Genomic DNA, 12853 nt, shown 5'->3' with positions numbered 1-12853 from the left:
TTAAAAAGCAATTCCATTTGAATAAATTTAGTAAAAAATGTGAAAGATCCCTACACTGTAAACTATAAAATATGTGAAGAAAAATTAAATTCCTGTATAAATAGAGAGATAAACCATCTTCCTGGATTTGAAAGACCCAGCACTGCCAAATTGCTTAATAGATTCCATGCAATCACAAATACAATCAGGCTTTTTGTTTAAAAAAAACAAACAAACCTGATAAGCAGGTCCAAAATTTTATATGGAAATGCAAAGTGCCCAGACAAGTTAAAACAGCCAAGACAATTTTGAATAAGAGCAGACTTGATGACTCATACAACCTGATTTTTTGGTAACAGTTTTGAGATACTTAAAATATCTCAGTTTATCGAGTAACCAGAACTCTCATGCATTGCTCAAATGAGTATAAAATGGTACTACCTCTCTGAAAAATGGCAGTTTCTATAAAGTTAGACATACACACACACCCAGTTACCCAGCAAGTCCTCTCTAGGTATTTACCCTAAGAAAAATGACAGACTTGTACAAGAATATTCACTGTGTCTTTTTCACTGCAGCCAAAAGACCAGACACAACCCAAATGTTCAGCCCTGGGAGAATGGATTAAAAAATTGTGGTTAATTCAATGTTACTACTCAGCACTAAAAATTAACAAAGTATCAACAACATTGAGGAACATTAAGACATTATGTTGAATGAAATGAAGTGGACAAAAAATACATACTGTGTGTTCCCATTTACATGAATTTTAAGAATTGACCAAAGTAAGCTATGGGGCTAGAACTCACAAAGGTAGTTGTCCCTGCTGTGGCGGTGAGGTGAAGGCCAACTGCAAAGATGGAAATGTTTTATATTTGGTTTGAGTGTTCGTTACACAAGGGTATATGCTTGTCATTGAACTATACCCTAAAATCTGTACATTTTACCATATGCTAATTCAATCTCAAAAAGCATTCAAAAATATTTTAAGTAAGAGGTTGGATATGAGTGATTCACATTTTCTTCTGGGTGGCTTAGATAGATTGATCTTTGTGTTACCTGAAGCTCAGTCTGCAGGATTTGCTGTTTGAGAACCCTGGAATCCCAGGCTTGAGTGCAGAGGTGCGCCCAACCAAGCCCCTCCCAGCCAGGCCAGCGTAGCCAGGCAGCCCCACAAGCCAGCAGCACACCAGACTGGCAGGGCCTCCCTGATTACCTTCCTTATATCAACCCTGACACCAGCTTAGCCATCGGTGCAGTAAATTTCAGACATATGCCAATTCTAAATTACTCAGAAATTAATACCCTATGAAGCAGGATTGCATAGGGAGGAAAGAACACAAGATAAGCGTCCAAAGTTTGGAGTTATATTCCCAATGCATCTATTCCCAGGCCTTGTGATCTTAGGCAAATCCCCAATTTTCTGATTGTTAGAAGATGGGATGACACACAACTGCCCAGGCAACTTCCCCAGGCTTTGAGGAAGAATAGCTGAGAGGCATAGATGGAAGCCTGCTATAAAATGCAAAGCTCCATGTGAATTTATAGTACTATTGCCGCTATTTTATTCAATAGCCTGACTCCTACCTCCCTCCCTACACATGTATACACCGTGACCTATTTTTGAAAACTTTAAATTAAAACCTTTGTCAGGGATGCCTGGGTGGCTCAGTCATTAAGCGTCTGCCTTCGGCTCAGGTCATGATCTCAGTGTCCTGGGATCGAGCCCCGCATCGGGCTCCCTGCTCAGCGGGAAGCCTGCTTCTCCCTCTCCCACTCCCCCTGCTTATGTTCCCTCTCTCGCTGTGTCTCTCTCTGTCAAATAAATAAATAAAATCTTTAAAACCTTTGTCAGAGGTAGAGAAATTTTAACAGCCAAGTCTGTTTCTTTCAGAAACTGTGGAGAAATCCTGGTTCAAGGCTTCTCAAATTCTCTGTGGGTCCCATCTACCTGGATATAGATTCGGACATCACTTTTAACCTGAGCATCAGATTTTTTTTTAATTTTATTTATTTATTTATTTGAGAGAAAGAGAGCACATGAAAGGGGGGAGGGTCAGAGGGAGAAACAGACTCCCTGCTGAGGAGGGAGCCCGCTGTGCGGGACTTGATCCCGGGACTCCAGGATCATGACCTGAGCCGAAGGCAGTCGCTTAACCAACTGAGCCACCCAGGCACCCCATGAGCATCAGATTTTAACTACAGACCCTTTCCTGCTCCCAGTTCGAAGACAAAGCCCCTGCCTGCTTCTCTCCTCGCTCCTTATTAATGCCAAGCAGGACCTCACATTCCTCTTTAGAAAGCAAACCCTGAGAGCCAACTCACCTGCTGGCGAAGGTCAAGGCCAAAGCTGTGGCCAGGTGAGGCATCAGCCGAAGGGTCTGTGTTTGGTGCTCAATGATCTTGACTTCTTCCTTGGCTTTAGGCCCAAACTGCCTCCGGCTAGAGAGAATTAAGCAGACACAATTTTTACCAAAATTCAATAGGCAACTTCGTTTCCTGAGTTAAACATGTCAAGCAGCCATTTGCCTTTCAAATGCTTCAGGATACAGAATGCCTGAGTCTCCTAAAATGTGGTTAAGATAATTAGATATCAAAAGTTTCTTAGGACAGTCCAACAAAAAGCTTTTCAGCTCTTCTGGAAATTAATCTTCCCACCATGGAATATTTTTAAAGCAGCCTATCTATTTAATTAACACACAGAGTAATTTTTACTCCTTAACATTTACATGGCATTTTATGTTCCAAGTGCCCCATGATCATTAATTATTCAGCTTTTAAGTTTGTGACATAATTAATAGGACAGGAGCAATATCCTAGGACATATTTCAAAAGGACATTCTCAACAAGGAGGCAACGCTAACCCCGGTGCTCCTGTCAGATTCACAGGCAGGTCATTACTTTCAGCCCACCTAAATCCCCCCTGCAGTTCCGCACAGAAAGGTGTTCACATCCTGCCTTAAATCCTGTGCTTTAGGAACAGCGGCTGCATTTCGCTCTGAGGCAATGGTACCGGGGCGAATGGAGGCCTTCCTCAGAACGGTTCATGAAGTGGCTGGGATTATCCCCACAGGCAACACCCATGGACTAATCTCCCGGAGTCCCTTGGCAGCAGACTGCAAAGGGCCGGGCCTGTCGAAAGTCACCCCCTCCCCAACCCTGTGAGGCTCCACAGTGCTGGGCTTGGCAGCCTCCTATCTTTGAACGTCTCTGACCTTCATACTGATTTTTGAAAGAAGGTCTCACACACACATGCCTGTAAACACACACACACACAGGTGCATGCACATACGGGTACACACGGTACTGTTATCCAACAGGCAGAGCAGGCTCGTGCTCCAGGCACAGTGAAGTGAGGACATCTATCTATCCCTCACAAGGAGAGATGGGAAACAGCAATGCTTAAGAATGTTTATATTTGATAGACTTTCTTAAACATAACTTGATGCCTTAATATTGTCTTTATTTGTTCTTAAAAGAAGGACACCGTGATCTTCTTAGTGCATACAATGTCTAGAATTCATAGTCCCTGTTGTGTGGGTGGGAGGGGGTGAAGACACGCATGACCAGAGGCACACCCACGGGCGGCTGCTTTCGAGCTTTGTGAGCGCAGGCTTGTCGTCTATGCGCACAGACTTCCCCAGGCACAGTCTAACCACCCCGCAGTTGGTTGTTCCAAGTGCCCCGTGATCATTAATTATTCAGCTTTTAAGTCTGTGACATAATTAATAGGACGGGAGCAATATCCCAGGACATATTTCAAAAGGACATTCTCAACAAGGAGGCAACGCTAACCCTGGTGCTCCTGTCGGATTCACAGGCAGGTCATTGCTTTCAGCCCACCTAAATCCCCCCTGCAGTTCCGCACAGAAAGGTGTCCACATCCTGCCTGAGGATCGCTCCCCAGCTTGGCCCTCGGTCCGTCCCAGCGTTCTCCAACGCCAGTGGGGCACGGCGCCCAATGAGGCCCGACAGCCTGTAGGGAAACCTCTCAGCTTCTGCTGCAGCACTGCGAAACCAGTGAGAAAACACAGATCCAACAATGGCATCATCCCGACGTCAGGTCATTTAAAATTCCATTTGTCAGCACTCTCTTAACTTCTATTTGTGAATGTTATGATTATCCTGTAGCTTTCTCTATGCTCGCTGTGGCTAAAATTTTGTGTACTGAAGGGGTTCACTGCCACACGAGACTCACTCCTCTGGAAGACATATACACACCTGCTCTGTGTCAGCACCCGTTTAGCCTCTGGGTGCCCACCAGGGTCAAGGAGGCCAAGGCCCAGCTATTGAGCTCACAACCCTGGACAGAGAGAGAACTAGATCAGGTGACATGGCAGGAAAGCCCTGCATGTACCGCCCCCACTCACCCCACTCTGTCAATCACCAGTATTTCCTAATGTGCTCCTAGAAGGAACTTCACCCACACAGCACCAGGTATGGCCTCACCATACCTGATCACAACACCTTTTAGTTTTGGTTTTGCTATAAAGTAATTACAATAGCAATACTGCTTTAGACAGCATCCCATCAAATTTTCTGTTTTTATGTGTGAAGTGTTTTGCCTTGGCCCCATACACAGCATGAATGAATGAATGAATGAATTTTCCCAATGAGGAAATGTAGATGAAGCACAACAGAGTGGCTCACTTAAGACCTCAGGGAAAGTCTTCGGACGCCAGATCTGACCCCTGACCTGGTGTGCCTCAGTTTCCCAATTCAGGCACACCTTCTAACTGTCCCATTTCCTTTTTGACCCTCACGGTTCAATTAGGATGACAGGTGCAGAGCAGAAAGAGGCCACCAGGAGTCCATGTGGCAGGGCTCAGGCCTTTTCTTGTGCTGTTAGGGAGGAAGGAGTTTCGCTAGTGAGTTGCTGCAGACTTATCAGGCAATTTCACAAAACTCGGGAGATTACACAAGACTCTGAATTTCCAGCTTTTCTTGAAAACTAGGAAGATCAGGGTGCCTGGGTGGCTCAGTTGGTTAAGCGACTGCCTTCGGCTCAGGTCATGATCCTGGAGTCCCGGGATCGAGTCCCACATTGTGCTCCCTGCTCGGCGGGGAGTCTGCTTCTCCCTCTGACCCTCTTCCCTCTCGTGCTCTCTATCTTTCATTCTCTCTCTCTCGAATAAATAAATAAAATCTTAAAAAAAAAAAGAAAACTAGGAAGATCTGACAATTCTGGACCCCATTCCCACGATCTGATCCGCTGGAGCTCAGAAGCTGCTGACTCTTCCGTTTGGGGCACGGCTGTTCCCCAGGGTCCCCAGAGCCCTTTCTGCTTGCTGACATTACCTGCAGGCCTGGGAGGCACTCAGTCTTCAACCCCTGCCACAGGGGATTTCTTTTTTTCATCCACAATAAAGTTACATCAGCATCCTAACCTGTTAATTAAGTTCTGGGATTATGATATACGGCCAGGTACAGGCATTCTCTATGAGTCTATGAATTCATCAACAGAACTAGAGAGCAAAAACAGAACAGCTCTGGCCAGCTCATACAGCATGAAATCCAAATGCTTCAGCTTGGCATTCAAGAGCCTACTTTGGCCTTACTTGAGTGCCCCAACTGTTTTTCCTGCTAAGCCCCTTCAGACACTTCCCGTCCCGGGCCTCTGTCCAGGCAAGGCACTCAGCCAACCTCACTTGGCTGCCACACATCATATGTTTGGTGGCTTAGCCAAATGTCCTCTCCTCCCATTGACACTTTCTCCCATTCGTGACATGCCCCTTCAAAAACCAAACCAAACCAATCAAAGCAGGAAGCAACTTCTCAGAATGCCCTGAGCATTCCACCTGTTATTCCTCCCCCATGGGAGTACTTCTACCTTTCATGCTGGTGTCATGTGCAACCTGTATTGACCACGTTTTGATGCGTTGCTTCTGGGGCCTTCTTTACTGACCCTTGAGGGACTGGCCCTCCCAAGGCTAGCCAATGCCTACAGAGAGCAAAGGACTACTCTGCCCATCCATCTTTCACATGCAAACTCACCAATCCAGAGCCCACATCCCCAACCACCTTTTACCTTTTACTCTGGGCCATTATCCCCCAGGACTAGGTACCAGACAACAAGGGACAGCCCTTATGCTTCAGAACCTTCTGAAATTATTCAAACTAGCCAATCCTAAACCTGCTTAGCCTGCTTGCCCTTCCTTTCCTATCCTTTCTCACAGAAACCACAATAAAGGCTCTTGTCCATGTTTCCCCCTTGCTCCTGGCTCTTAACCATCCCTGGTGCTTCCCCCTATGGCCTTGCATGGCATGGCACAGCCCCTCCTCTTGGGAACTGTAACAAGCTATCTTTTCAATGGTGGTCATCCCCTGATCTGTTGGCCTCACCATACCTGAACAATATTAAAACCTACTAGGCCAGCCTATTCTGTCTTGATGTGCCCCAGCTTGGCCGGGTGTGTGTACTCAGGAAAGAGAAGGCAAGATGACAGATGGAATGTCCCGCTATCTCCCAGCAGTTCCAACCCAACTTCTCCACCCACCCACCCTTCCATGTCTCCTTTGAATGTTTACTTAGAGATGTCCCAATAAAAGGCCAATGGTCAGACACTGGAGTGCTGAGTGGGAGCGAGCAGGCAGTTAGGACAGGGATGGAAGAAGCAAAAAAGATGAGGGATCCACCTCGCCCTTATGCCCACCAGCCCACCCCACTGCTGGTTTGTTTTGTTTTGTTGTTTTTTGTTTTTGTTTTTGTTTTTGTGCCAGGAACTAGAAGAAATGAGTGCACAGAAGGCACACAGCACCAGCCACCTTACCTCCCTCTCTCTGGCCCAAGACAGTGACAGTCCCCAAAGCTTTGAGCTGAGGTTTCCCTCTGGCTCCTCACCCATCAGATGTGTTCTTTGGCTTCCCTAGGGCAAAAGTGATACTAAAGTCTAGTGACCCTTCTCTTGCCCAGAGATGCAGCCAGAGGTCATCCCTGTGACTGCCACTATCAGCCTCCAAACAGGCAGCCTGGCTCCAACAGAGACAGCAGAGAGAGGGGGCCTCAAGTCCCTGTGCTCTGAGAGGGCGTGGCCAGTGCAGGTACCCTGCCCTGCCGCTGTGTGGTCACCCTCCTGTTTACGCTCTCAGACGCAGCAATGGCACTGAGGGTTGTGATGGTCCAGGCCCGACTTCCGGTTGCCAGCGTCCTGGCAGACTGCCCTGAACACAGCTCACAGGGCTATAATCCCTGCAGCTGGCCAGCAATTACTGCCTGCCAGACCTTTTTACTGCTCCAGTTTATGATCTGTATGGGCACAATATTCTTCCTGTCCTTTTCCACCGCTAGGTTACTATTTTTCTTTAAAAGCACACGTAAAGGCTGTATTTTTCTCTGTAATCATAATTTTTATTTCAGTGCCGAAAAAGCCTCAAAGTCACTGAGCTCAAATTTTTCATGCTCTTTAAAAAACAAAAAGTGATGCATGTGCACACAGCAACATCCATGTGAAAATAAAGCCGCAGCTCAGGGAATGCTGTGAATGATGCCATTTAAAATTATAGATTTGAAAAGCTATTTCTGGATTCCAGCAACTCATAAGGAATAGAGGAAACATCTATTTTGGGTTGTTTTATTTCATTCCCACTCAATTTTGAACACGGCTGCTTAAAGCAACATTCATGGAAAGTGACACGGCTATTAATCACCAATGCAGCTACTGCGCGCGCAGCCTCTGGGGGAGGCCATGCTGCCTGCCTTCCCATCTCCCTCTGGTCTCTTCTCCCAAAGGAGGCCAGTGACCTACTAAAAAGATAATTGCTTCACATGTTTCCTGCTCTGCAGCATCATTGCCTCAGTCCACTCTGAATGACATCCAGTCAAATTGGAAGAAGGAGGGGAGATCTGTGGCTGGGCCTCGCCCTTGACCCTGAGACTTCTTGGTAGAAGCTGGTTCACAGGCATCCCTGCTGCCAGAAGGAGGAAGGACAAAACCTTCCTCCTTCACTGTCAAAGTGCTGACCTCTGCAGACAAAAGCTGAGCAAATTCCTGGGCCCAGGCCACACTCCCTGTGGCCACCTTTCCTCATTAATCTCGGCCCCAGACAGGCTTCAAGGGAGCCTGTGAATGCCCCACAGATGGACCACTGCACCCCATTCCCACTGGTCCCCAACAGAGACCCTCCAACCACTCAGAGAGCCCACAGCCCATCGATCCCTGTTTTTCCCCTTCTCTGAGATGCTCCTGGACATAGAAACCCACAGGGAAACTATGTTACAAAGCAGGATTTTTTTTAAATTTTATTGTTTTGTTAATCACCATACATTACATCATTAGTTCTTGATGTAGTGTTCCATGATTCATTGTTTGTGCATAACACGCAGTGCTCCACGCAGAATGTGCCCTCTTTGATACCCATCACCAGGCTAACCCATCCCCCCACCCTCCTCCCCTCTAGAACCCTCAGTTTGTTTTTCAGAGTCCATTGTCTCTAATGGTTCGTCTCCCCCTCCGACTTACTCCCCTTCATTCTTCCCCTCCTGCTATCTTCTTCTTTTTTTTTTCTTAACATATATTGCATTATTTGCTTCAGAAGTACAGATCTGTGATTCAACAGTCTTGTTCAATTCACAGCGCTCGCCATAGCACATACCCTCCCCGATGTCTATCACCCAGCCACCCCATCCCTCCCACCCCCCACCACTCCACCAACCCTCAGTTTGTTTCCTGAGATTAAGAATTCCTCATATCAGTGAGGTCATATGATACATGTCTTTCTCTGATTGACTTATTTCACTCAGCATAACACCCTCCAGTTCCATCCACGTCGTTGCAAATGGCAAGATCTCATTCCTTTTGATGGCCGCATAATATTCCATTGTGTATATATACCACCTCTTCTTTATCCATTCATCTGTCGATGGACATCTTGGCTCTTTCCACAGTTTGGCTATTGTGGACATTGCAAAGCAGGATATTTTAATGCCACAGGTTAGACCCAGCAGATTTGGTTCAGCTGTCCAGCCAACATGTAAAAACCTGGTTTCTTATTATCAAGTAATGTCAACAAACACCCTGACACCAAGCCTCCCCACACCCAATCCCAACCAACCCCACCCTGGGGTCAAGCTTGGGATTATGAAAGGGGCCTGGCTGCACATAACTCTTGTTATTTTTTTTTTTTAAACTGAGCATTTAGTTTGTCCTTGGGTTCTGACAAAGCAATCCTGCATTAAAACATCAGGCTCTTTTTTTTTTCTTTCTCGAAGGTTAACCAAATCAAAACTCCAGGAATATAAAGTCCTTCCCCAACAGAAAACCTGTGGGTCTAAAGTCATGGCCTGTGCCAAGCAGGGACTAACATTCGGCTACCCAGACTGCAAATACTGTCCACCTTGTAAATTAGCACTGGAAGAGTAGTGCCAAATGGAGCAGGCTGCAGAACCATAAGGGATTAGGATCAGGCCATTCCTCCCACCAGTGGATGGATGACCCCAGTGGAGACACCAGAAACCTTTCAGATAAGAGACAACACAAGGCAGAGTAAACCTGCAGTGTGGTCCCCATTATTTCCATTGAGTGGGCCACTTCTGGCCAACATTATAATCTTGGATTATAACCATTATACCCTGACCATGAAGGTCCAATAGACAGCCAGGCCTGGGTCACTCTGAATCTGAAGATTGGCCCATTCCAGGTTCTTCCATGAGGGTTCAATGACACAGACAAGAGTGGCTCTGACCGAACACACAGAAGTTCAAACTCCTTCATAATAAACACCAATGAACCTGGCTGCCTCTCACTGAACTTGTTCTTAACCTCTTCTGGTGCCTCATGCTTGCCATCCTGGGACCAAGTCAACATCACATCACCCCAGGCATCACAGGAGGGGAGGCAGGAGATAGTGGTTAAAACCCAGGCTTTGGATCAGACAAACTTGGTTTGCATACAGACTCTGACACCAGCTATGTTAACCTGAGCAAGTTACACAAACTCGTTGAGCCCATAAAATGAGGCTGACAATGATGGTAAGGACTAAGTGAGATATTGCCCACATGTGTTTAGTACCATGCCTGACACATAGGAGGTCTTCAAGGCTTAGCAGGTGTCATCATCACAGTCACTACCATTATCCCAAGAAGGTAATTACCTTCTCCTCTGCTCATCCTTGTTCTAGAAAAGTCATTTTAATATTTCCCCCAAAAAGCATTCTGTTTCCTTTAACCCAAACAAAGCAACAATGTATTCTGCATCCTTAAAACTGTTGTTAAAAAAAAAAAAGTTATGGGGTGAAAAGTCTCTTCCACCCAACCTTAAAGATAATGAAATTGCTGACAGTAGAGAAAATAAGCTGCTTACTGATGTGTTAGAAAAATTGTGTGTGTATGTATATTTGTGTGTGTGTGTGCTTTGGAAAGCATATGAAGCTTTCTAAAAGCACCTGCCACTTTTATGTACCCAAGAACACCAGCCAATTTTCTTCTTCCTGAATTCCAGGGAAGGAAAACAAGGTGGACAAAATAAAACCAGAGAAGCTGGGGTGGGCAGAGCCTTCCAGCACATCAGGTTGCCATAGAAGCAGCAGGTTCTTTCCAGAGTCAATCAGCCTACCCTACAGAGGAATGTGAATGTTATTCAGATGGTTCCCACACAAGGGAAATTAGTTTACTTTTCAGAATAACAGCCTCAGTAATATCTATGAGTGACATGGTGGTTAATGTTAGTCATCAGAACTGTGATTCCTTGAGATTGTTCTTTAAAAAAAAAATCATATCCTAATGAATGCAAAACAAAATTACAATGGTGGGAGATGTGGAGCCATAAATTATAGCTGAGACTGCCTGGGGTGGGCTAATAATTTCACTGTTGAATTATTTTCATATTTTAAAAAATTATATATAGAGAAAGTTTTCCATCATCAGCACCACTGCAGAGATACTGCAGAAGCCTCCAGAACCTCAGCTATTAGATTGAGGAAGCAAAAGGGCCAACCACTTTGGGAGCCAGCCTCCTCTCCACTATATGGCAGGTGCAGGGTTATGTACATCCTGCCTGCCCCAACAGCCATCCAGAGCCTGCTGTCATCCTGCAGAGAGCAAACCAGGCCGCCACGTATGTGCAGTGAAAGCTAAGGATTCTTGTATCTATATTCTGAGGAATATTGTTCTATAGTTTCCTTTTATTATATTGTCTTAGTTTGGTTTTAGGATTGGGATATGACTGATTTCATAAAATGAATTGGAAAGCGTTTCTTCCTCTTCCATTTTCTAGAAGAGTTGTATAGAATTATTATTCATTCTTCTTTAGATGTTTGGTAGGATTCAATAAAATCATCTGGCTCGGAGATTTTTTTTAGGAGTTTTAAAATTACTAATTCAGTTTCCTAAATAATTATAGGGTTATTCAATTTGTCTTAAATATTGGGTAAAATGTGGCATTTCATGTTTTTTTGAAGCATTGATCCCTTTTATCGAAGTTTCCACATTTATGTTTACAAAGCTGTTCCTAGTATTCCCTTATTACCCTTTTGATGTTTTCAATGTCTATAGTAATATCCCATTTCATTCCTAATATTAGTAATTTGTGCTTTCTATCTTATTTTTTTGACAGTCTTGCTAGAGGTTTGTTAATTTTATTGATCTTTTCAAAGAACCAGCTCTTTGCTTCATTGATATTCTCTATTTTTCCATCTTCAATTTCATTGATTTCTGCTCTTAACTTTATTATTTCATTCCTTCTTCCTTTCAGTTTATTTTGTTCTTTCTAGGTTAAAAGGAGTGCTTACATATTAATTTGAGGTGGAGCTGAGATATTCTTTGAGACTTTTCTAATGTATGCATTTAGTGCTATAGCTTTCCCTCCCAGAACTGCTTTAGCTGTGTCACACAAATTTTGATATATTGCATTTTCATTTCTATCTGGTTCAGTGTATTTTTAAAAATTGTGCTTGAGAGTTCCTCTTTTTACTACAGTTATTTAGAAGTGTGCTGTTTCGTTTGCAAGTTTTAGACGTCTTTCCTGTTATCTTTCTGTTACAGATTTCTATTTTGAATACACTGTGGTCAGAAAACACACTCTGTATGACTTCAATGTTGAAAAATTTGTTGCAGTTTCTTTTATGGTACATCTTATATGATCTATCTTGGTAATGTTAGGCACTTGAAATGAATATGTACTCTGCTTTTGTTTGGTGAAGTGTTTTATAATGTTGATGTTTATATGTTTATAAATGTCCTATTGGTTGATAGCATTGTTGAGTTTTTCTATATCTTTGCTGATGTTCTGTCTAGTTGTCACATGAATTGTTGAAAGAAGGATGTTGAAATCTCCCACTATAATTGTGGATTGGTCTACTTCTCCTTCCAGTTCTATCAGTTTTTACTTCTTGTATTTTTCAGCCTGTTGTGTTTTACATGCACATTTAGGATTGCTATATCTTTTTGATGAATTGACTCTTTTTATCATTATTAAATGTCCTTCCTTGTCTTTGACAATATTAAATGTCCTTTTATCTTTGATAACTTTCTTTGATCTGAAGTCTACTTTATATGAAATTAATAAAGCCACTCCTGCTTTTCTTTGGTTAATCTTTGCATAATGTATCTTTTTTCATTCTTTCACATTCAATGTGCATATATGATTATATTTGAAGTGAGTTTCTTACAGATGACATAGAGTTTATTCATATTTTAAAATCTACTTTGCCAAGTTCTGTTTTTTAGACTTACTTAAACCATTTACATTTAATGTAATTATTAATGTATTAAGGCTTAAGTCTGACTTTTTGTTGTTTTGTTCCCTCTGTTTTTCATTTCTGTTTTATTTTTCTTTCTTTTCTTTAGATTACTTAAACATTTTTTATTTTTTTTAAGATTTTATTTATTTATTCATGAGAGACAGACAGAGAGAGAGTGAGAGAGAGAGGCTGAGAGAGA

The 12853-nt window shown here is 43.6% G+C and overlaps 1 protein-coding gene across 6 annotated transcripts in view; it reads right to left on the bottom strand.

The window, feature by feature from the left end:
- The window catches only part of ACOXL (acyl-CoA oxidase like), a 357812-nt gene that overhangs the window by 180478 nt on the left and 164481 nt on the right, over positions 1–12853 (bottom strand). For all 6 annotated transcript variants that reach the window (XM_027621418.2, XM_027621416.2, XM_027621417.2 and 3 more), the window contains one exon: positions 2305–2421. In XM_027621418.2, the coding sequence (XP_027477219.1) occupies positions 2305–2421 (117 nt within the window). The remainder of the gene's footprint in view (positions 1–2304; positions 2422–12853) is intronic.

This window comes from Zalophus californianus, chromosome 8 (assembly GCF_009762305.2).
Source record: "Zalophus californianus isolate mZalCal1 chromosome 8, mZalCal1.pri.v2, whole genome shotgun sequence".
Lineage (NCBI taxonomy): Eukaryota > Metazoa > Chordata > Mammalia > Carnivora > Otariidae > Zalophus > Zalophus californianus.
The sequence above is the reverse complement of the archived record's forward strand: the minus strand, read 5'-3'. Positions and strand labels throughout refer to the sequence as shown.